The sequence below is a fragment of the Medicago sativa genome, chromosome 3 (genome assembly GCF_051527215.1).
Source record: "Medicago sativa cultivar Bolivia chromosome 3, Bolivia_mono, whole genome shotgun sequence".
In the NCBI taxonomy this organism is placed as follows: Eukaryota; Viridiplantae; Streptophyta; class Magnoliopsida; order Fabales; family Fabaceae; genus Medicago; species Medicago sativa.
The window spans coordinates 97,759,459-97,784,407 of record NC_140751.1 but is presented as its reverse complement, the minus strand read 5'-3'; the positions used below and the strand labels follow the sequence as shown (position 1 = coordinate 97,784,407).

The 24,949-nt window shown below is 33.5% G+C and overlaps 3 protein-coding genes across 6 annotated transcripts; 2 read left to right on the top strand and 1 right to left on the bottom strand.

Annotated features, from left to right (window-relative positions):
- Positions 1–1,106: 1,106 nt before the first annotated feature.
- LOC146942610 (uncharacterized) lies at positions 1,107–5,531 on the top strand. Of its 3 annotated transcripts, none has more exons than XM_085756650.1 (7): positions 1,107–1,221; positions 1,840–1,931; positions 2,952–4,141; positions 4,244–4,294; positions 4,416–4,514; positions 4,868–5,032; positions 5,197–5,531. In XM_085756650.1, the coding sequence occupies exons 3-7, from the start codon at positions 2,981–2,983 to the stop codon at positions 5,344–5,346; spliced, it is 1,626 nt and encodes a 541-aa protein (XP_085612776.1). In that variant the 5' UTR covers positions 1,107–1,221; positions 1,840–1,931; positions 2,952–2,980; the 3' UTR covers positions 5,347–5,531. The 3 variants fall into 3 exon arrangements, with proteins under 3 accessions (XP_085612776.1, XP_085612775.1, XP_085612774.1); XM_085756649.1 differs by having other exon boundaries at positions 1,840–1,963; XM_085756648.1 differs by lacking the exon at positions 1,840–1,931.
- Positions 5,532–6,402: 871 nt separating this feature from the next.
- Positions 6,403–12,244, top strand: LOC146942609 (centromere protein O). 2 transcript variants are annotated; one of them, XR_015032776.1, is made up of 14 exons: positions 6,403–6,537; positions 6,655–6,699; positions 6,782–6,836; positions 6,924–6,972; positions 7,052–7,122; positions 7,725–7,783; positions 7,930–8,022; positions 9,765–9,822; positions 9,955–10,091; positions 10,177–10,233; positions 10,939–11,036; positions 11,271–11,470; positions 11,881–12,065; positions 12,097–12,244. XR_015032776.1 is itself a non-coding variant. In XM_085756651.1 (13 exons), exons 1-13 carry the CDS (start codon positions 6,439–6,441, stop codon positions 11,934–11,936), a joined length of 1,077 nt encoding a protein of 358 aa, XP_085612777.1. In that variant the 5' UTR covers positions 6,403–6,438; the 3' UTR covers positions 11,937–12,244. The 2 variants fall into 2 exon arrangements, 1 of the variants encoding a protein (XP_085612777.1); XM_085756651.1 differs by having other exon boundaries at positions 11,881–12,244.
- Positions 12,245–13,828: 1,584 nt separating this feature from the next.
- On the bottom strand, positions 13,829–20,887 carry LOC146942608 (plasma membrane ATPase 4-like). Its single transcript, XM_085756647.1, has 15 exons — positions 20,677–20,887; positions 19,196–19,552; positions 17,615–18,376; positions 17,286–17,408; positions 17,088–17,192; positions 16,845–16,989; positions 16,595–16,759; positions 16,246–16,484; positions 16,128–16,160; positions 15,913–15,994; positions 15,656–15,816; positions 15,393–15,566; positions 14,933–15,115; positions 14,397–14,578; positions 13,829–14,282 (listed from the first exon to the last, which is right to left on the bottom strand). Exons 1-15 carry the CDS (start codon positions 20,722–20,724, stop codon positions 14,186–14,188), a joined length of 2,856 nt encoding a protein of 951 aa, XP_085612773.1. The 5' UTR covers positions 20,725–20,887; the 3' UTR covers positions 13,829–14,185.
- Positions 20,888–24,949: the final 4,062 nt, after the last annotated feature.

Below are 24,949 nucleotides of genomic sequence, written 5' to 3'. Positions count from 1 at the left end.
AATTTGTTGGGACTTCTTATTAATTTTTTTTTAATGAACTAATTTATGTTTCAAAATACAATACTACTAATTTATTTGTATGTGAGAAAATGAAAATTATACTTAGGGAAATGCATCTACATATACAATGCAAAACTACTACTTTAGTTTTTTTTTTTAACATGCCGGTTGTTAGCATAATCTTTAGAATATTGATTACATTACTATGTATCATTCCTCAATAGCAAGCATATCTTAGGACATTTGTTAGTACCTATTTTCACTATTCTAAAGATGTTTTTTTTTAAATGACAAATGTTAATAGTTAACTGTTAGATTAATATTTAGACCTCTAGTTTTTTATCCTTAACTCAAACCGGTTGAAGTATCAAACTCCCTACTTTAAAGATGGTTGGTAACGAATAATACTTAAAAGTATAATAATTTTTTTTGTATAATCAATACATTGCAAATTAAAATATTTGATTTTCTTATGAAATAATTTTGTATTTTATAATCTTTAAAGAGTACCACTCCGTCCCAAAATATAAGGAAAAATTGGTCAACAAAAATTAATGTATTTAGTTCACAATTTGTATCAAATATATAAACTTATATTTTTCTTAGGTTTTGGGACCCAATTATTAATGTTAAAGTAATGATTAAAATGAAGAAATGCATTTAAGTGCGTGATTTGGCTAGTTGAGTTAATCCGACGAATCCATGAACGACACGAGAATTTACCTTGAATTAATGATTCATTCATTCTATGTAATTTACCATTCCTTTCGTGTGCCGGCATAATGTACCACGTTGTTGGTTCCTAACAACAACAAAGGTTTTTTAAGTCTATGACATCACAATCAATCCAAACCCTCCATTTTGTCCCTTCCCTCCAAACTCTTCCAATCAACAATCAAGATCTCTTTCCCCATCGCCTTTCAATTAGGACGGCGCCACTATAGGACCCTTTTCAATTTTCTTTTCCTTTTTAGTTCCTTCTTTGCATAACTAATCATTTTTTTTTAATCCTATAATCCTCTTCTTCCTTAACAAAAATATTAGTAAAAAAATAAAAAATAATATTAAGTCAATATTAAAACTTTAAACACCTTCGTGCGTTGCTTATGGGACTTTACTTCTCTCTCCTACAAACTTTCTCTCTCTTCCCTCCTCTGTCATCTTCTTCTAAAGCTTCTTCAAACGAAGAACAACAACAACAACAAGAAGAAAGCGAAAAAGGTAGCTATGGAATTCAAATTTCTCTGCTCAACTTTTTCTATTCAAATTCTAAAACTTCCACACAATTTTTCTTATTCTCTTTCTCTATTGACCTTAATTAAATAACTTGATGATTGGATTTTCTTGTATATATCAATTTTCCACGTCTATATCTAAATATAACATCATGATGATAATAAGATAAGATAAAAATAAATAATATATATTTTTTTTTTTTTTTATGAATACCATATCGATTGAATTTTATTTTTAATATATTTTTATGATGAAATGAATTTTGGTTTTGTTGAAATTAATCGAGGGAAGTGTTTGGTTACGTGAGGAATAGGTTTGGTAGAAAATCCCTTCAAAAAAAAGTTTGGTAGAAATTGAAATTTGTGGTTTTAATTTAATTTAATAATTTTGGGTTTGTGTTTATTTTGTTGTTAGTATGCTAATGTTGAGCTTAATTTGAGGGCTGAAATAACGGAGAGGAAGTTTTTGTGATTGTGTGGAGAATATTTGATGAAAAGCTTCCTTTCATAAACGAAGCGCTCAAAATCAATCATCATGTTCATGGCTATGTGGCTACTCTTCTTATTTTCTCATTAACTTATTGCTGTTATTTCACTCTCACAGATTATAAAATGATTGATTTTGATTGAGGAAAAGGGTTTCTCGGTTTTCTCATAAAAAATGTTGCTTTGTGGATTGCCTCGATATGGTTTCTGGTGATTGACTTTCATCTTCATCATTCGATCATGTATTGGCTTGTGATTTTCTATTTCAATTCCATTTTTTACATTGTTCTGGTTAAAATATTTTTATTCAATGTTTCATGTCATCATGTTGGCGAGCCTTTATTCTGTATATCATCGTGTGAATGTTGGTAGACTGCTGTAACTTAAATTTCAGCACAAGACGTGCAAAGTTGTAGCTATGGCGAATTCCCGTGTTTGGATACGCAAATTTATGTAGATTATGCATGCAACCCTGTAAACAAACTTTCTGTATGATTTGTAATTTTGTATCAGATTCAATGATACAGTTTGTGAGAAATAAATCCCTCAAATAATGTTTTGGCATGAGACTTATGAATTGATTTATTGGTTAATTGTTACAACATGGTTTTGCCTTGATTGAATTTCTTTCTTGTCGAAGGAACTTTGGAAATACTCACTGAGATAGGCTGATCTCCCTACCTCCCTGATACAAACTGAATGTGTTAACAATGTTTGATGTCTTATTTAGTAAAAAGAAACAATGATTGATGTCATTATAAGCCGTTATCTTATGCCAAATATAATTTTGTCTTCTTTCAATTGAATTCTAGACATTGTATACGTTTGATTTAAGAACTTTGTCCACATTCATCGGAAGCACCTTCTTAAGAGAATCCAAACAGTAAAATTAGTTGAATAGAAATATGTATCTTTATTTGTTTCCTTTCAATGCTTAAAATTTATTACTGGAGATTATAAAGAACACACTTCTGTGAATAAATCTAGCTATGACATATAACAAGCTTGTTCCGGTTTCTAGATATATCATTTGAAGTGAGAAAATTCCAATAAATAGTATGCAAACCAAATATGTGTGCTTAGCTAGTCTTCATGTTTCAGGTTGATATAAATCATTGCTACGAAGAAACATGTTAATTTTGTGTCTTAGTCTATATAGATATACTGCTTTTGACAATCATGTAGCTTGTATGAGTTTTTGATCATCTACATTATGCCAATGTGTTACAGATTTGAAAGGAATAAACTGTTGAAAACCAATGGATGAATATTCTGGTAAGAGAGCCAATGATGGGGTGATAGTCCCTAGAAAGGGGATGAGCACCATGTTTAAAGATACTGCCACTACCCGAGATCGAAATGGTCAAGTATGTAGCCGCCTTGGTTGCAGCAGCAAAGTCAACTCTTCTAAAGGTGCTCAAATCGGTTCTTCTGAAAAGGGTAAATCTTTGAGGCCTTCATTTCGGTTCTCATCAAATGGTAAGGAAACAATTGGTAGCTCCTCTAGAACTTTCTCCGGGAGTAGTAGCCCAGGAAAACCCCATAGAAAGCCTCAGAAAAAGTTATCATCTCAGACAGAGACAGATTCATCTGAAACTAATAGTGTACAAGATGAACCAGAAGCTTCAAAGCTCGCACATCCGCAAAAAAACCAGAGGGGTCTTCAAGCCGAAGGGGAAAACACAGATTCTAGTAATGGGGTGCTGATGGAAGTAGGAAGTTCTAGTTTAGCCTCTAATACAAGATCTAGGAGGAATTTTCATCCAAAACCTGGATTACGTAGTCAAGAAATTCAAAGCACCGGTCCAGGGACGCGTGCTGGTACCAGTAGGTATGGGTTAAGGAACCTAAAATGCAACTCCATTTCTGATGTCATGCCTGTCGGTTGTACAGCATCTGATTCAACCCTAAACAAAAAGAAGGATGCGATAAAAAAGAGAAATTGTGAAGGAGAAAGTAGTTCTACAGATAGAGGCAAAAAAATTAATGGGCCATCAATTGAAGGACGGAATTCTGTATCCAGAAATGGCATATCTATCTCTGATTCAAGAATATCTAGAAATGCCCCTCAGAGGGACAGGGCAGACAACAACATAGTGTCTGTTAGAACACGAAGATCAATTGGCGGTCATGGTAGGGGAAGGCTTTCTGGCCAAGGAAATGCTAATCCTGTGGCCCCTAATCAGTCCCTTATCATGGTACCTTCCTTTTCTCATTCTGGAAATCTTAATGCTCCAGGTGTACAACATCATAATTCTCTGGAGACTCCTTCAAGTCCAAGCTCTTACAGTGGAGCAGGCACTAGTAGCGAGGAGTTGTACGGTGTTATGCCAACGTCTCCTACAGAATACGGGCTCACTCATTCTCTAATAAATCGGGATAGCTTTCGACGACGCTACAACATGGATGGTATTGCAGAGGTAATTTTCATTTAAAAATAGGAATTGCATATTATATTTTATTTTCATGGTCATTAATGTGAAAGTTCACAACTAAATTAAGGTTTTCCAAATTGTATTTAGGTACTGTTGGCACTTGAGAGGATTGAACAAGATGTCGAGCTAACACACGAGGTACTTGATTGAAAATTTGGTTGACTTAATATCTCACCGATTTCATGAGGTATTTCTTGATTTAAAATTTGCTTGACTTAATATATCAGTTATTTGATGGATTTGTTTTGTGTCTTGACAGCAAATTCACTTGTTGGAGTCCAACTTGTTCCTTACTGGACTAAACTTCTATGATCAGCATAGAGATATGCGACTGGACATCGATAATATGTCATATGAGGTTTGTTAATTCCACACAATGCTACAATTCTTGTTAGTTTGTGTGCTTAATTTCACAATTCTCTTTCTGCCAATATCCACTGTTGTTAGAGCTTCTGTGATTACATCAGATTTAGATAAAAATATTTTTAAGAATGCATGTAACTAAAGCAAATGTGATGATTATGATCTAATTGTAAGTGCTGTTTATTGGCAGTAACAATATCTTCAACTTCATGGGAATAGAGTTGAAATTTAGCTTAGTTGCAGGACATGGCTTTAAGAAGGGTTCATTGTCCTTTGATACCGCATGTGGTTATTTTGTGCTAATTTTTTTAGGCTATTCTTACCTCCTAAACTTTCTACGAATTACAGGAATTACTGGCTCTGGAAGAAAGGATGGGTACTGTGAGCACCGCTGTAACAGAGGAAGATCTATCAGAATGCCTAAAGAGAAGTTTCCATCAATCCTCACCCTCAGACAATGCAACTAAGTGTCACAATGAGAATAAGGATGATATCAAATGCTGCATCTGCCAGGTATTTTGTTCTTCCCAGATCTCATATTAAGATCTTTGCGTCTTTTTTGTCGTATGTGTTTTATCCTTTGCACGAATAGAAGGAATTTAGGGATCTCAGACTCCTATTTATTTTTGAAGTTATTGTTACTTTATCTGATTTAGATAAGTTGACTTGATTTGTAGGAGGAGTACGTGGAGGCAGATGAAGTGGGGAGTCTACTATGCGAGCACAAATATCATGTTGTTTGCATACAGCAGTGGCTACGGCTAAAGAACTGGTGTCCTATTTGCAAAGCATCAGTGACACCGTCAAGTTCACCATCGTCCCACTAGTTATGTTTTAGGCCAGACAATGGATATTGATTTCTTTCTACCCCTCTTTCTGTTCATTTTGATTTTCACTTTTGTACAAAGTACAGTATCTCCTCACCTCTTCTTATTAGTCCTTTTGTACATAACCAATATCTTCATACCAATTATTATCAAATAATACAAGCCACTGGCTTGATAGATTGAAACTTGTTGTTAAGCTGCCGGGGCAATAATCGCATCTTTAATGTTATAGCTAGTTTTTTTGTTGTTTAATGATTGCATCTATTTGATGGTGAAGGCTATAGTGGACCACTATAATATAAAGGCTACATTGGACCAAACATATAATATAATGTGGAGAGTGCACTGTGTGAACTGTGAACCACCTATGAAAGTGATACATGTTAGCAGTTGCCTCTATTTGATATCCAAGGACCAAGATACACATGATCACAAATGTTCCATTATTATTAAGAAATTTCACGTATTGAACCATTGTGTGCAATTGTGCAGCACAGAAGTTACAATTGATTTCCTGTCAAAAAGAAAAAGGAAGTTACAGTGGATTGTTCTCCTTTTTAAAGTAAAAAAAATGTAAAACCTAAGTAGCAGTGAGATAGAAAATTCTCTAATAACTACTTCTCTTACCCCCAACCGTTTTCTTTTGCAACATATAGCAACCATGTCCTATTTTAGTTCATTATTTGTAAGAAAACAACCACCCATATCATTAATCAACGATCATCATTTTAATGTATTTTTTATTTATTTATCGTAAGTCATCATTATGATTTTGTTTTATTTTCAAAGTCGTGTATTCGTAGAAATCATATTTTCGGTGTGCAAAAATATCTCCATCGTTAATCATCGAGTCTTGTTAACTCATGCTTTAAAAACATAGAATAATTAAGATTTAAAAAAAAAAAAAAAGAAGTAATTTTCCATTGATACAAATATTATTTTTAAACATTTTGTAAAAATAAAATAAAAATGAAACATCGTTAAGTTCATGTAGCTACGGCAGACACAATTGATTGATAGAATCATATTTATAGCCAACACTCAGTGACATAGAAGAAAAGAAGACATAACTGAGTAAAGTTTGGCATCGCGATGCGATTCGTTGAAACGGAGAGCGATGCGGAAGAATCTATGCGAAAGAGACTCCGAAGTAATTCCTTTCACTCCGCCGATTATCCCTCTCGCAACAAGGTCCCTTCTTCTCTTCTCTGATCATCATGTATAAAAACCCTAATTCGTATCAATTTCACTACAATAGGTTTATTGTTGTTATTATTCTTAACTGATGATTGTAAAATCATGCCGCAGTTTGAACAATATGCTGGACGGACGTATGCACCCATGGGGGAAGTGGTAATGCTTCTCATCATTTCAATCAATATCTCTAACACTATTTTCATTTCTTCAATTCATGTTTCTATTTTCTTTTTCTCAGAATTTTATGCAGCAGCAAGATGATGATAGTCGCTTGGATATTACACGAGCTAAATGTAAGTCTATAATCTCATTAGTACTGTTTCTTCCATTTTCCTGATACAAACAAATATATATATATAATTCTATTATTTTAATCACAGTTGGAAGTTTGCTTAAAAGACATGAAAACTTGGCTGACCGTATTTCTAGGTAACTTTCTCCTTCACTAATTGTTAATATGTTATATGCTGCATTAACATATACACAATTTCTTCTTTTTAATTAACAGGGATTCTGACAAGGTAATATTTGAGCGTCTACTCAAAGAGTTTGAATCTGCACGAGCTTCTCAAACACAAGGTTGATTCCTGTTATATCCTCTGTTATCCTTTCTATTTTTCAAATTATTATTTCAGTATTACAATTTATTAAGTTTATGCGTGAATGCATATATCCATACAAAGTGATATCAGTTTCATCTCTAAATAAAATTGACATCAAATTTGGACTTGGTTTGATACACAGTAACCTGTAAAGCATAGAAAACAACTAGCAAGTAGTGTTCTTCAGTGCCTTGTGTTATTTGGTGTAGCCTGGCTTAGTCATCTATTGGTTTAAATAGTTTGTTTAAAAGCCTTAATGTTGCACTATTTTTATACCGGCAATAATTGAACTGGACCCAAAATAAAATAAAAGATATTTTTGCTGTTGATGTTAGCTGATCATGTAGAATAAATAACAGCAATATTTTTTGCATATGGAATGACAACAGAGAGTTGAACAAAGAAGCAGCATTGTATAATCTAAAACATTTTAACAGCGTGGATTCTTAAGATGTAAATCTTGGTCATTGTATGAGATAATACTTTTGTAACATCTTAAATGCTGACCAACTTCTACTGTTCATTCATTTCCTTAGAGATATCCTGAAAAATGCTTCTAAACCTCTTTTTTTTTTGTAGAGATATATTTAGATGGGGAACAGTGGAATGATGGTCTACTTGCTACAATAAGAGAGCAGGTATGGTTATTTGATTGTTATCTTCCTTTTTACTTATGTTCTGGTATTTTTCCTTGATGTTCTTCATAGTAATCACTTGTTTGAATTTCATTGTTGATGTTCATGATTATGATAACGTTTGACCCATTCAACTGCGATCTTGTCAGGTGCATATGGAGGCAGAGAGAAAAGCATTGTCTAAAGATGCTGACGTATTAACAAGCCATCAGGAAAAAGTTACATATAAAACTGGAAACAAGGTAAATGTTATATGATATTACATCCCTGAATAACTTTTCATGGTAAAACACAATAGCTTGCATATTTAAGTCATTTGGACTAGAGAGTAGCAATTTTATGTACCTATAAAAAACACGGGTAAGATAACACGCTAAAGAACTAAACACATGGATTCAAATTTTTGTACATGAGAAATACAAAATTCTGCAACAGTTTAGTTAATATTGTCGATAAGACTTAGATGAAAGAGATTGAGAATGTGAAAAGAGTAGGAGATAGGATATTGGGATCATACCCCTAAACTTTATAGTAGAGCGAAAAATCTGTGATGTTACCAATGCATATGGACAAGTAGGGAATGAAGAGCAATACAAGGTAAAGTTTTGAGTATGGGGGGTGTGGCAACGAGGATATAAACACCAACAACAACAACAACCAAGCCTTATCCCGCTAAGTGGGGTCGGCTACATGGATCAAATGACGCCATAGTTTTCTATCAAAAACCAACGAGGATATAAACACCGAGGGTACAAATATTTTAGACTTCGCTAATAGTTTTGATTTTATTATAGGTAACACTAAAAACGAGAGGTACATCTTTTAAAATACAACAGTGGTGTGAGATGCTCCCAAGTCCCAACTTGATATCTTTTTGATAAGGAAATTGAATAGAAAATTTACATGAATTGCAAAGTCATGTCCAGAGAGAGTCTAGCTACCCAGCAAAGTACTGGTTATGGACATGCATGTTGAGAGAAAAATAAAATAAAATAGTCAAGTCAGAAATCCTGGGATAAGATGATGGGTTTTGAAGATCCCAATAACTCTAGTGTGCACAAAAGGTCGACACCGAGCCATTATCTTTTTCATTTTAATTTTAGATATTCTTACTTAACATTTCGAATTGATGAGACACTGCCTTGGTGCATGTTATTTAGGTAGAGAGTTGAGAATACATAAATGGTAAGTGAGATATGGACACAAGACTTTAAAACATACAAATTCCACTAAGTAGGACTGTAAGAGACAACAATTGGAGTGTAAAATACTGATTTAGCAAGTGACATACAAATCATAGCTTGAAGGTTGAAATTGGAGAATATATACCTCAAGTCTCATATTGTAAGTAACATGTGACCATCATACAAAGTGACAACAAGATAGAGGGAGATGTAAATTACAGGATGCAAGCAGTGTTTTTTTTTTCTTCGGAGAAGTTGTAGAGAGAATCGAACAACCATCAGCTTGGTGTTGATTGGTATAACCACTCGGCCAAATAAATTTGACGATCCAAGCAGTGTTAAGGAAATAATAAAATATTGGTGTGTGGAGCAGACATTGATGTGGTGCTGCAGGCCTAGGGTGGACACATGGTAGATTTAATAGGCATCCTATGGTAGCAGACATTGATGGGCCTCCTTGGCGGCAATTATTGCCAAGGAGGGTTAACAAAATGGTGGATACTGGATGGTCCAATAGCTAGAGGTAAAAATCAATAAAGATTATAGTCCAAACCATCAAGTGAGATTTAGAGGTAAACAGTGTTTGAATTGAATACAAAATAGGTACTGATGGTGACATTTGATGTATATCGCTGAACCCACTTAATGGAATAAGGCTTGGTTGCAGGGTTTGTTGTGTCCCCTCCCAAAAAAAATCATTGGTTTCCGTACACGTTCAATGCTATACTTGGATTAGCTGTTTGTGTATTAACTTCACAATCATATAATCTTTTTAATATTTTTTATGTATTTGGGAGCAGATAATTTGCTGTTTGGAAGGAGCAAGAATTGGCATACAGTATGAGACATCTTTTGCTGGTAATTTGGAACTAAATTGTTCATGACTTACTTAGCTAGTTTATGAGCTGACATTATGGAGGCTGGATCTTTCTCTAGATGGTCCTTCCGTTTCCCATTTGCTGACGATTATATCTTTTCATTTATTTCTAGGTGAAATTTGTGAGTTTTACCACTGCGTGCTGGAGAGTAAGTCATTTCTTGAAAAGATGACTGTCCTTGAGCACACAGTTCCATTTTTCTTGCCAATACGTGAAACAGAAAATGATCTTCTTTCATCCAATGCAATGGTAAAATCAGTTATATATGATGTTGTCATGGACCATGTGTATTTGAACATTTTTCTAAGCCTTGTTTCTATTGGTTTGCATTCAGAAATTCATTGATCATGTTGGAGATCTATTGCAAGCATACGTGGATAGACGGGAACAGGTAGACTGCCTATGCATGTAATCTTTAGAGAATGTTGAATATGTTCATTTTGCGGAATACTGATATTAGGTCATCATGATCCTTATGGACATGTATGTTGCATACGGAGCAAAAGTTTACACTAAAACAAGCATATGCATGTTTTATTGTTCGAAAAAATAATGTCAGAGCATGTTAAAGCTAGTATCTTTGGACTAGTTTACCTGTAGCCATATTTACTTAGTGAAATAGATTTGCATTGTAGCATTTAATAATTTTCATTTTTACCACAACTCATATCCTTGTTAGTTTAAATTCTCAGAACACTATCTACTGATAAGTCGGTTATATTGTTCATACATTTTTTTTCTTCCCATTTTTTCTAAACAATTGTCAAAACATGTATTCTGGGTTGCAGTTATCTGACTGTGCCATTTAAGAACACCAATTGTGGAAGATATTAAACTTGGTGTCTTAGTTATCTTGGTATGTAAAATATTAGATGGTATGATCATCTTGATTATGTTTCTTTTATTTTGGCAAACCTTCACTTACGCTCCTAACTCCCAAACAAAGCCTAAACATTCTATTCTATGTTAAAGGTTGGGGCAGGCATAGGAACTTTACTGTCTCCCTCTTTTCATGTATGCTTGTAAATATCTAGTCTGTCTATTGTTCTGTTACAAATTAACATTTAACTTTTTGCCTCCTACAAATGTCATGCAGGTCAGACTTATAAAGGAACTTTATGGAAATCAAATCGGAGAGCTGTATCATAGCCTTCCTTATCACATGATCGAGTTTGTATTAGATGATTTTGACTGGTTAGTGGGTTAAAGTGATTTTTCTCTTCGATTTTGTAACTGTATTTTTAACCTTTTCAAATTTTCTTCCCCCTTTCAAATGTTAACACGGGAAATCATTGGTACAATATACTCTTTCTTATTCTCTTGACTCTTTTCTCTCCTTTTATTTTCTTTCACTTTCCTACATTTTCCCTTGTTTTCAAACCTTGTAATATTGATCAAGAAGTCTTTTTTTTTTTTTTTTTTTTGCAGCAAAGTGACAGTCAGCCTTCGATACACAGATCTCATTTCGGTGCTTCCAACTCGAATCTCAGTGCTAGCCTGGCCAATGTCGAAGATAAATTCTACTCCAATTTTCAACATGATGGAAGATGGAATCTCAGGAAGTCATCCTGCACCAGTTCGACTATCCTACGCAGAAGACGCCTTACGAACCATGAGTCTACCAGAAGGTGAAAACTATATTACTTCGGTTAAATTATAAGAGAACGATGTCTTATTTTCGGCAACATTTCTTGTCTGAATGTGATCGTGTGTGCAACTAGGTGACTTCTATAGTACTTAAATGAAATTAGACTCTGGAATAACATGCCTTTCACTTTTCAGCAAATGCTAACTAGTGTCCTCATAATTAATATTGGCTATGAGGGATTATGAATAATTTTTTCTATTCAAAATATAAAAATTTAATGTTACAAATGCATTAAATATTGCACATAACCTTTAGCAAGTTCTTTTTTTATTAACTTTCCTATTCTACAAGCCTGCTCCCATGCACACTTAAGTCTGATATGTGTCTTTATGGATCCATTTCAAAGTTATCTCGCTCTCTACTGATTTTATATTATGTTTCTTTTCCCAGCATATGCAGAGATTGTGTTGAATCTTCCACAAGCACTTCAGCAGATATATCATTAAACAACCTAGAGCTTCGCCCTTTCTGCAGTCTTAGATTCTCTTGTAAAAAGTTTCTTAGTAGAATGTTATTAAATATTAGAAAATATCACTCCAGAAGTTATATAGTACCTAGCGAAATTGGTTATATAGGTTGAGGATTCATTTGATGTTGGTTATATAGGTTGAGGATTCATTTGATGTACTATGTCATACACCAACATATATTGCTCCCTCGTTATTCCTTCAATATCCTCTCTGGTGGTGTCTTGTACCATTTGTACAACAGGGATACATTGACTTTTATTGACTATTGAGACTCTTATAATTCATCTCTTCTCCACAATTCTATATACCTGTAATTTGGTTCCATATGATAAGTTCTATCTTTCTACATAAAAAGCAAAAAATGGAAGTATATCTTCGTGTGAGGCAGCCCCCCTCCCCCGCCAGCATGTACATCTAGAATTTGAAATATGATCCTATGTTACTAAAAGCGAGTACACTTCTGTCCACACTAATAGATAGTTTTAGTGTAAAATCTAGTTTATCAACTTTCATGTAACAAAATTTTACTCTAAAATGTTTAGTGTAAAATACAATGTAAAAGCATTGATTTTTCAACTTAACATTTAAGCTATTTTTTTTAATTATTTAATCATATTGAGTTTTGGCCCCAAAGACAATTTTGATTTTCATCAATATGTCAAACAAGCTAACCAAAAAAGAGACAACACATTTCCCTCAAAGATCATATTTTGATTTTCATGCATTTGTCTCAGAAGTTATCTCGCTCTCTACTGATTTTATATCATGTTTCTTATCACAGCATATGCAGAGATTGTATTGTAGCTTCCACAGTTTCTTTGAACGAGCTTATCATTTTAAACAATGAGTCAAATAAAATGCATTTCCTTATTAGTATAAATTTGTTAATATTATTATATGATAACAAATATTTTCCTACTCTCCTCTTAAATTAAATAAGGAGAGGGTTATGTTATCATCTATCCTCTCCTAAGGAAAATTTAGTTCTAAAAAGAGATTAGGACCCGCACTCTTAATGGAAGATCATACCGGTGGTGTGTTTATCTGCTAATGACTTTCTGTATTAGCTTTATTTCATTGAAGATTAGGCTGGGGCACCATAACATTCAACCACGTGCATAGAGAGCACAGCTGAATTCACATAGCTTACCCTTCTCAGATGACATCACAGCTAAGACAATGGGTCTTTATCAAGCTATTATTTATGCAGAAATGATGAATCTGGGCAAGGTGATATCGGAAATTGACTCAGAAGTGTTGGTGAAATCAATTGTTTCTCAAAAATCTTCACGCTTGCTAGCTCGTACTTGCTCTCAAATGTGTTCATAGGTAAGAAAACACTAATATTGTATTCATAGGTAGAAACGGTAACCGGACAGGTTGGCTGGTTTTGATGCTTAATATAGTTTGATCTCGTTTTTGTTCAGAAAAAAAGAAAGAAGAAGATAATAGCTCCTAATATATACCAGATAATGTTAATGTATCTGCTCAACATAGGATTGATTTTTCCTCTCATTGGTTACGACTAAACCAAGAAACAAAAGTGAGATGCATGACAGCACAGCACAATGCTTAACTGAACTACTCGTCTTGTTTTTCTGTTCATTAAATTATCAAACAGTTTTTTTACAATTATCAAACACTTGTTTCCTTCTTTGTTGCAGTAAGGGTTTTAAACAACCACCGCGATAACAGCTGCAGCCACATCACAATCCTTGATATTGTGATTTTGAAAACATAAAAACTCATGTGTTGCGAGGTGCGGCCCAAATTGTGGTCGCATGCCTTTATTTAAAACTCTGATTGCAGTAACTAAACACACTTCTCACCCTTTCACTGTTTTTAGGCTAGACATGAAGTCAGAAAAGGAAACGTAAAGATTGCATGCATTCATTATTGAACGACATTAGTAGTCAAGGTCGAAATATTGACTTTTGTTCAGCTAAAAAAAAAAATAGAGTTTTTACGTGACATTAAAGTCACTAACATTACCAAAAATAAGACGCAAGTAAATCCTATCAACCATGTTATTTGGTACCTAAGAGAATAGTATCTCCTCTAGCTAGTGGCATTGAGGAGTAACCATTCAATTTTTCACAAAAGGACCCTTCAACCTAATCTAAAAACACATGATTAACTTAAGTCTTCACCACTGCATTTGTTGTTTTTGCTTCTTGGAAAAGCACATACGTAACCCTGTTCTTCTTGAAGGTTGTCCAAGCTTCTTAAACAGTATAATGTTGTTGCATAGTGTCGATATCAAGTCCCTTAAGCTTCACGACTGATTCGACATGACCCTTTAGAGTGTGAAGCTCCCTAAGCCTGTGAACAAATTTAAAAAATCTCTTAGACACTAGGATATATATAATATATTCTAGTATCATCAATATATCTAACACTTCTTGAATCCTTTCAGACACAGACTCGATGACTTACCGTGCAACTTCAGCACGTCTCTTGGCTTGCTCAGCAATCTCAGAAAGCTCCCTGTAGCTATTCTTGTCATTGAAAAGGTTGGTTGTGTCAGGTGACTGAAGACCATGAAGAGTCCTCTGAGCAGTTGCCCACTGAGCTTCTCTCTCTTCTTTGCCATAGTCTTTCTTTGTTGTGAAAGCAGTCTGTAGATAGAAAGTATAAAAAAGATTTTGAATCTTGAAATCTCTGGATTAAGATCAACAATGCAACTAATAGTAATATAATGCTGCTTCTAGGACTCGGTTGACTAAATTAAGAAAGTTGGCAGTAGTATTAAGTTTATTGACAATTGATATTGTTTTACAAGTGTACTTTTCAGGAGAGAAAATTAGTTTATGTTTTCATCATAGTATTTATTACAGGTTGTAGAGAAAGATGTAATATAATTAGGGATATATTTGTAAAGAAAATAATTAATGCAGTTGAAAATTTGAAAAAGGTTCTCAAGAGGGTCTTGTATTAAGATACGGAGGTAGTAAGACAGAAGGAGAAATTACCTTGTTCTCCAGAAGATTATCCCAAGCTTTGCCACTTAGAACATAGCGGATTACGAATTTGAGTATATCAAGGGGGATATATGTCACTATACTGTACATCCAGATTACACCAGCCCAACCCCATCCCATTCCCTTAATTCTTGCAAAGCTCCAATTAGCATATACTGCTATAAAAGTTGCCACCTGTAAATCATGAAAAAATTATTACAATTAATCAATAAATTGTGTTACCATCTGATAAGGCAGCTCCTAGATTCTAATTTATACTATTTCTTCCTAAGGCAACAGAAGTGTAACTCTTAGTCTAGTTACTATAGTTAGAGATGCAGTGTACATTTTATTTAGCGGTGGTCGTGGAGAAGAAATGAGGAACAAGTGTATGATCATCAAGAATGAGGGAAAAATGCATATGATCATCGACACGCGATCGTAAAATCGTAAGAGATAGAAGCAAATTTACCAGCTGAGCAATCATAAAAGCACCCAATAGGAGAAGACCAGGTCTTTCAACAAAGGACCAGCTACGGGACCTGGTGACAAAAATTAGTGCCTGACTTATAATACTGACTTGTAGGTAGAGGGCTGCCATCATTTCATCAGGGTTTTTTCGGATAGATCTCACACCAAACTTGTCCTGCAATAATAGAAGTCGTGTTCATAACTCTTAATTTTTTTTGCTACTAGGAGATACTATTGAGGGAACTATAGAATGTAAATTATTACCGAGAAGAAATCGGTATCCTTCATGAGCCAGAAAAACACCACTGTCATTAGTGCCATGTAGCTACCTAGCACAACACCAGTAGCAAATATCTCTCTCAGTTTCCAACTGTCTGGTTGTGGAGATGGTTTCACTCTATCCTTGGATATTGTCATAATGGTACCTAGTAACAGGGGTGAAGGAAATTAAATATTAAATTTTCACAGAACATTTGAAGTAAACAATATGAACTATGAAGGTCAATCAGACATTATCTCACCATCATTTAGTATGGCGATAATCAACACCATGAAGGGTGCAAAATCAAACTTCCAGATCAAGGCAATGAACATGAAACCAAACTGGAAAAATGAAGAATAAAAGCACATGAATTGTATGAACCATTTATATAAGTATGGACAAGAAGTTAACATTTTCTTGTCCTTCAAAAATAAGTTAACTTTTTCTTGTGAAATAACCTATTTTTGCACTTACCACAATACGAATGGTAATTGACACAGCGTAGATCTGCAACATTCAATATTCTGTGTTAGAATGCTAAAGATTTGGAAATGAAATCAAGCAATTAAATCAAGTAAGTTTGGAAACTAACAGTATAGTTCTTCATCCTTTGGAAAATTGCTCTGCTTGTGAGCACTGCACTAATAATGACACTCAGACCAGGCTCAGTAAGGACAATATCAGAAGCACCTCTAGCGGCATCTGTAGCATCAGCAACAGCAATTCCAATATCTGCTCTCTTTAACGCAGGAGCGTCGTTGACACCATCACCTGTCATTCCACATATATGTTTCCTCTCTTGCAGTTTCTTTACGATTTCATACTTGTGTTCTACCATGTCATAGAAAGAGAAAAAAGTGATTAGCATGTTTGAAATAATTGAAAGCAAAATGCAATTAATGATGCTATCGTCATAACCATCATTGTTGTGAAGGACCTACCAGGAAAAACTCCAGCAAATCCATCAGCCTTCTCAATCAACTCATCAACTGGAAGAGCTGAAACAGCAGCATCCTTGCTTTGACCGAGCAATGAAGAAGATGGATACATGTTTGTTCCCATTCCAAGCCTTCGGCCAGTTTCCTTGGCAATGGCAAGCTGATCACCTAGAGAATGAGAAAATCCACAATGTTTAAGCTGCATGATTTCATTTATGATATGAAATATGAGCTACAAGACCTCAAATCTTACCAGTAATCATCTTAACATTCACACCAAGGTTCAGAGCTCTTGTGATGGTTTCAGCACTATCATGCCTAGGAGGATCAAATAGAGGTAACAGACCAACAAATTGCCATGGTGCACCAGGGCTATCTTTATCTTTCTCAGGTATTTCCTGTTATAAACAAACCATTCAATAGCATCAACAAAAGAAGGGTGTTCGAATAAGTCTAATAAACAAGAAATTCTAACAGTAATATCAAATTTCTAGACCTGTCTAGCAACACCCAAAGAACGGAGTCCACGCTCGGCGAACTTGTCAATTGTTGAATGAGCTTTTTTCCTGACATCCTCTTTGCAGTTGCAGAGGTTCAATATCTAAAACCAGAAAAAAAATATCAATTTAGTCATCGTCATGAACATAATCATAATCATACGGTGGTGCCACTGCTAACAAAACAAATAGTTTACCTGCTCAGGAGCACCTTTGCTAGATCTATGCCAATTTCCGTCAGAGTCAATGTAAGTTAAAGCAGTTCTCTTGTCTACAGGATTGAATGGGAAAAAATGAACCTCCCTGACACCAGCTCGTGCCTGTGTAATTCAAAGTAAAACTACAAGTTAGAATTTCTTTTATCTTCATCCTAAAATTCAGTATCAGAAAGATAGACCACTGGGGTCTAGCGCAAGTTGTCGATGTGCAGTGTGTGGGTGTTATAATAAACCCCGAGGTATTGAGTTTGATTCCTACTGACAAAAAAGTTACCAGAAAGATGTAGCATTTAGGCATATTTATTTACCTCCTTTGGATCAGCAAGCATGCCAACAATTGCAGCATCTATGGCATCCTGATTCTCAGTCCTAGAAGCCCTTGCTGCAAGAAGGATAACATAATCCTTCTCTACACCCTTAGCAAAAACCTCAATCAAGTTTTTATCAACAGATAACTTATTTAAAGTCAGAGTTCCGGTTTTGTCACTGCAGAGGACATCCATCCCTGCCATTTCCTCAATAGCTGTCATTCTCTTTGTAATAGCACCTTGTTGAGAAAGTCTGTGAGAACCAATAGCCATGGTAACAGACAAAACAGTTGGCATAGCAATTGGAATTCCTCCAATCAATAGAACCAAAAGATTGTCAATTCCGTCTCTATACTTGCGGTGTTGTATCGGATACATGACAACGAGCTCAATCAGTATTCCAACAGCAATTGAGCAAATGCAGAAATTACCAATTGCTGTTAGGACTTTCTGAAAGTGACCAACTTGATTGGTGCTGTCAACCAAATGAGCAGCTTTACCAAAAAATGTGTGCACTCCAGTAGCAATGACAACTGCTTCAATCTCACCTTTCTTAACAGTTGAACCAGAAAACACTTCATCTGAGGGATTCTTTGTTGCCGGAAGAGATTCTCCGGTTAAAGCAGACTGATCAACACTCAAAGCATCACCTTCAAGCAGACGAGCATCAGCAGGAATGATATCTCCTAATTTAATGCTGATGATATCACCTGGGACCAAAATTGCAGCATCTTCTTCAGACCACCTACCATCTCTTAGAACCTACATGTTTTGTAGCAAGAAATGTAAATTATCATCAATTAATAAGAATAAAAAAAAAAATAAAGATATAGAACTCTAAATAATGACTAAATATTCAAGTTGGTCATTGAAATTGTAGGGTTCTATCAAACTAGTCTCCCATATTATCAATATTTCAAAACGGCCCCTAGGATTGCAAAATTTTAATTAAGTTCATCCTTCTGTCTAAATCTATTATCAAATACATCCCTAGCACTATTCACTTTGATTCAAACTCATCACTGATATTATCAACTTAATGTCATTCTAGTCCCTGCAAATACTAAATTTGATTAAAATCTAACAATTTCAAGGATCATTTTGGAATATCGATCATGTAAGAGACTAGATTGATACAGTCTTACAATTTCAAAGACCAATTTGCGTATTTACTCTCCAAACAATGATTGCAAACAAAATTGAACAGCAAATAGACATTATATTGTAAAAGTCAATCAATTTAGTCTCTTAAATTGAAAAATACTAATCAATTAAGTCCCTTCACTTCACCAAAATATTTCTTTTGTAACATCCATCAAAACGAATAAAACATACACATATTGACTTAAATAGTGTTTTGCCGCCTCAAAACAAGCATATAACCTTCAAAATTGTGGTGCAAAATTTGAAAAAAAATGACTAAATTGATGATATTTTTCAATTTAACGGACGAAATTACTATTTAAATTCAGATATATATACTAAACTAACCAATATTTATAATTTCAATGACTAAAATAGTAAAATGTCTATCCACTCAAAAACTAAAATAGTAATAGATTTAAGATTATAATTATATACCCTTGTTTTGGGGGCTAAACCAGCCATGAGAGCAGCAGCAGCATTACCAGCATTATTCTCTTCAATGAAACTGATAGTTGAGTTAATAACCAAAAGAGAAATGATACCAACAAAATCCTGCCAATCAGGAGGTCTTCCACCGCCATTAGCCAAAGCAATGGCCATAATAGCAGCAGCTTCCATAACCCATGATAAAGGGTTCCACATAAATCCTAAGAACTTCAAAAACTTGCTTTCCCTTTTCTCTTCCAATTTGTTTGGACCAAACACTTGAAGCCTGTTGGCTCCTTCGTCTGATGTTAAACCTGCTCTTGAACATTTCAGCTGCTCGAACACTTCCTCTACTGGAATTCGTTCCTGAAAAACAACGTTGTTTCAATGTTTTCTTTCTTATTAGTAACTTGCTACAGAATCAAACATTTTCACAGAAATTATTTGAAATAAAATGGACAAAGGGAAAATACTTATAACAAGATTTGGACATATACACATAAAATACAAATCATTTAATTATTTGAAAAATATAATTATAAAAAAATGCACATTATTTAATTTTTTTTCTAGTTTTTAAATTTTTTAAAATTTTTGTGAGTGTGTCAAATTTTACGAAAACACAAGTTTCTCGTAACAAAAAATGGTTTAATGACACACAACTTAGGTTTAGGCACATGAAAGAAAGAGTTCAAAGAATGACTTGCAAAAGAACTAGCATCTAATGTTTTGAAAATCAAATCTATATTTTTTTATAATATTATATTTTAGCTAGGTTGAATCAATTGATTCAATCTAGTTATTAGCTCTAATATAATATAATTTGGACCAAACTAATAGGTGAACTGGCTAATTTTTCATTGAAAGCACTGGGTTGATCTGATTTTTAAAATATTGCTTCTATATCCTTGTTTAATGAATTGTTATGTTATTTGATCAAAATTCTTGTAAAAAAAATGTTTATATGGTAAAAAAATAATATTAGCAATAATTTTTACTTTTTGCATTATTTTGTTTTAAAAGAACTTTTTGCATCTTTTTTTAATAAATAAATAGCAAAATATAGAAACAGGGTCACATCATAATGAATTACAAGTGCCTAAAGAGGATTGGTGAATGCAAAAAGTTAGTTAGCGCAGTAACTTAAAAGGAATTTCTCTATTGACGCGCCAAAACACAAGAACACGCCACGCCCTTCCTATATCACAAAGTGCTGTGAATTATTATGTGAAAAAATAATTAGCTAATCAAGTTTTTGTTAATGTAAAATTTAGGTACACTCCTTTTTGGGTATTAAAAAAATTAAATTGAAATATTAGCATGTTCATCATTCAAATGGAATGAATATAACTATATTAATTAGTGCTGTGAGTTACTGTCTCAATTTTGTTGCTCAATGAAATGAATAATCAATCATATTCAAACCATGCAGAAAATGTAAACACAGAAGAAGAAGAAGAAAGAGTAAAAAGATGTAATTATGTATATACCAGATCAACGTTCTCGTTTTTTATCTCCTCAAGGCTGATACCTCCCATGTTGGACAGTGTTCAAATTACCAAACACACAGAGTCTTAATAGAAATATATTATTAATGAAGTACTGAGTGATGCAGAGTCATGGAACAATATAAATGCAGGGAGTTTATGTTTGTGTTTTAATGCGAAAAAAAAAAATGAAGTGAAGAAAGGGTGATGCAGCGGTTGGTTTGAGTCATAGGGTGCTATATATATATACTACCTACCAATGTTACATGTATGCAATGCAATACAATGTATGCATGTGTATCCATGTCATGTATGATAATAAATAAAGTTGTACTAATAAGTAAGGGATTTGCTAGAACACTCCCACTAGTTTTTATGTGGGAGTGTTTTAGCAAGCTACACCTTAAGGTGTATTTAACTACTTTTTAGTTATAACTTGCTAAAACACACCTTCTAAAAAATAAGTGGGTGTATCCTAGCAAATGCCTATAGGAGTTGCTAACATACACCCACTTATTTTTTAGAATGTGTGTTTTAGCAACATTCACCTTAAGGTGTATTTAACAATTTTTTAGTTATATCTTTGCTAAAACACACCTTAATAAAAACAAGTGGGTGTATCATAGCAAACCCCAATAAGTAATAACCGGTCCAGGTAATGTACCAAATTTTTGTAGGTGAGAATCGATGAGGTGTATGGTTTATGCGTTTTTGTTTTGAAGGTGGTGGGGTTCCACATAGACAGAAGAAGCAACACTTTTTTGTGTCATTTGTTCTTTCACATGCCACGCACGAATGATTTCATTTCTATGGGTTATGAGATGAGATTATGATGATCATCATGGTTAGGTTAGGTTACTATTCTCTTCTAATGCGTCTTCTTTCTTCCTTACCCCTTTTGTTTCCTACTTGTACAACTTAAATTTCTCTTTTCTAGTTTCACCCATCCACTTCTTTTTTACTTTCCTTTCCAACCACATTTCTTACGTACCAAATTTTCATTTTTATACTTATCTTACTATCTTTTGCCCATTCATTGTTAAGATTCTAGCTAATATGATTAAATCACTTAATTAGTGTATAGAGTGAAAGTATAGTCACATTATAACATGTCTTTTTTGTGCAATGTTTAGATAACTATAGTTAATTAACGCAAAGTCAAAAAGATTAGAGATAGATTTATTCTAGTTAACTTCAGTTAAATGAATATATTCTTTGTTCTTTTTCAAAATTTTAATCATCACCTTTTTCTAATTGATCTTCATATTCATCCTCTTTCTCTTTCTTTGTCTTCCTCTCATTTTTGAATTAAACTCATTTTTCCATGCCCATTTTTTTCACAATTTTTTTGCATTCTAATTTTTCGATATGGTAGGGGTATCCGTGAATCAAATTCACGTGCACCTATGTTATACTGAGTTCGCATGCCTGAATTTGCATTATGTACGTGAAGTGTGTAGGTGGTACAAAAACTGATGTGCACTGAGCACGTGAACTGGTATAAGAATGATGTGTGAATTGTTTACATGAACTATATATGTATGTAGTATAGGAACTCACATAGTATGACATAGCCCGTATCCAAAATTATAATAAATTCAAAAAAAAGTATGTGAACTCACGTAAATTGAGATCTTGTAATAACATCATAAAAAAACAATATTTAAAAGTGTACATAAAATGAGTTTGCGTATATGTGTGTGAGTTCTCGTACGAAGAAGAAAAAGTCTCAATGTAGTGTAGGATATAAAATGTCAATGTAGAAAAAACTGTTCTTTTTATGAATTTTGTCATTTTTCCTTTATTTTAATATATTTTTCGTTTATAAAAAACTGTCTAACTTAATATCGAAGTAAATTACTAACCACATAAAAATTGAACTAAACATTATGCATGATCTCAACTAATTATATTTATTACCAAAGATATCAACGTTTTATTTGGGTGAACAAAGAAATTAATATTATACAGCAAACACAAAAGACAATGAAATTTCATCTCGGCTAGATTTTAATTGATACTCACTGTCCCATCGTATATGTTTTCTAGCCCAAAAAAATTTGTCTCGTTTTATATTTCGTTTTAAAATATCAACGAAATATTAACGTTTTTTTTTCTTTTTCTATTATAGGATTGACAATTTGTTATTCTCTCTTTCCGATCTTTTAATTTATTTTTCTCAATTAATCATGATTTCTCATTCTCATTGCAAAACTAAGTATATTTCTTAATTCTTGTGCAATGCGCTAAAGTAGCATATTCAATTTTGGAATGAATTAAGGGAGTATGTAATGAAAAAGAAGCAATATATCAAGACACGGGTCCTAATATTCCCAATTGGTACATACATTTTGCGCTGGAGATACATATACAAAGTACAAAAATACTCTTTCAATGTAACAAGTTTTGGGGCATAAAAGTGGAATATAACAGCTTGTTTGTGATTCCTCTTTCTTTCCCTATGCATTATTTGTTTGCTATGTTTGAGCTTCATACATGCACGGATGGTTAATAGAAATTAATAATGTATATAAATTTGATGATTATGAATATTCGAATTGCCTTTGCCATACAATCGATCCAAGCTGCATTATATTTTCCTCGACTTTGATTCTTGTTGTGCTATTGAAGCAAATAACAATCGTTGTTCCATTATACTTTTCTTCTTCTGTTCAATTTCCACATAAAAAACACAAGTAAAATGGTCCGTTATCATCCATTTGCTTCCTTCATTATAATGGCCCTAGAGTATAGGCATCAATTCGACGGTGACATTTCATGCTACAACTTTAAATTGGAAGAACGTGAATACATGTATGTATACACACGTTAAAGATGATAAAGATGCATACGGCAAACTAAGGAAAGAATATAAGAGGAAAACAAGTTGATGATAGGTAAAAAAATCTAAAATAAAAGTATAAGTAAAATCTAAAATAAAAAAATCTAATATTGTTTAGCTTAACTTGTCCTAGCTAAACAGTTTTGGTGTCATTCCTAGAAGATGGTCAATGGCCAATGCAAGCAAATGTATCTTTTAGTAAGACACGCTGTTATATATTTGTATCAAAGGGGATGGTGTCAATTAACCCTAAATTGTATGGTTTGATTGATTTTATCTCATTTGAGGCTAATATTTCTTTTTAAAGTCAGCTAAATTTGGGCGTTTTTAAATCTTGGAGTTTGTCATTGTGTTCTCTGGTAGGAAGAGTTGTAGTACGAGATGTTTTAAAGTGTGATCGTAGATTATAGATAGCTTGTATTTATTTTAATCTTTGACTAGTCTTTCAATTAGTCCTTATCAATAAACGTCTAATTATCTTACTAAAAAAATAAATAAATAAAATGTCTAATTATCGAAGAAAAAAAAAAGAAGAAGAGGTTTTTAGTTTGATCACCGGAAACTAATATTTTTTCATCTTCGCTAACAATTTACTAACAACGAGCATTTGTCTATCCAAGAATTTGGTAAAAGTTATGGGGTACAAATGTACAAAAGAAATCCAAGAACTATATTCAAAGCTAAATTCTAATTTTTTTTTTTTTAAACTTTAGATTTGAACTAGAAATAGAGTGTTGTTTTGCTTTAGCTCAAGCATCCCCACACTGTGTGGAACTATATGTTAGTACTACAAGCATGTTTGAAGCATTGAGTTAATTGTAGTGGGAATGAAGAGCTTTTAACAAGATATTCACCAATTTTTTTTGTTTCACGTTGGATATGTGTTGACCCAAATTAAAATAGTTGCATGGTTAAAAATAATAGTCACTGGGAAGCTATCATTTCCCTTTAGCTAATTTCAATGTGTATCTTCCATGACTCATGGGAAGATAAATAAGCATTTATGCTTCAAAAGAAAAAGATTTGGTCTCCTTTGAAAATAGAATGAGTTCTCAAACAAGCAATGGTTAACATTTAACGAAAATGGCATATATCAATATTTTCAATACGTGTACACTAACAATAACAATGTCACATTTACCCCTAATATTGTTTATATTCTATGAAGTGATCCTTAGTTATTGCATCCTAACATTACCCTCCACAAATTAAGTTCCTTCATGCCCTATCTTTTTGACCTACCAAAACAAATAGGCAATGGACTAATAGACACACCATGAGTATAAAGTTGAATAGAAAAAAAGAAACTGGAAAGAAAGGCTAAGATAAGAGATTCCATTAGAATAATTATTATTGCTGCCAAAAAGTTGATTGGGGTTATACTAATTCTCCCATATTTTAGGCACACTAAACAAAAATTAATCAATTAATTTA

Coding starts and splice junctions, on each gene's coding strand:
- LOC146942609 (XM_085756651.1), top strand. CDS start 6,439: ATGCGATTCGTTGAAACGGAGAGCGATGCGGAAGAATCTATGCGAAAG. Junction 6,700..6,781: donor ATGCACCCATGGGGGAAGTG/GTAATGCTTCTC, acceptor TCTTTTTCTCAG/AATTTTATGCAGCAGCAAGA. Junction 6,973..7,051: donor TTGGCTGACCGTATTTCTAG/GTAACTTTCTCC, acceptor TTTAATTAACAG/GGATTCTGACAAGGTAATAT.
- LOC146942610 (XM_085756648.1), top strand. CDS start 2,981: ATGGATGAATATTCTGGTAAGAGAGCCAATGATGGGGTGATAGTCCCT. Junction 4,142..4,243: donor ACATGGATGGTATTGCAGAG/GTAATTTTCATT, acceptor AATTGTATTTAG/GTACTGTTGGCACTTGAGAG. Junction 5,033..5,196: donor TCAAATGCTGCATCTGCCAG/GTATTTTGTTCT, acceptor CTTGATTTGTAG/GAGGAGTACGTGGAGGCAGA.
- LOC146942608 (XM_085756647.1), bottom strand. CDS start 20,724: ATGGGAGGTATCAGCCTTGAGGAGATAAAAAACGAGAACGTTGATCTG. Junction 17,193..17,285: donor GCAAAGGTGCTCCTGAGCAG/GTAAACTATTTG, acceptor TTCTGGTTTTAG/ATATTGAACCTCTGCAACTG. Junction 16,990..17,087: donor CTTTGGGTGTTGCTAGACAG/GTCTAGAAATTT, acceptor TGTTTATAACAG/GAAATACCTGAGAAAGATAA.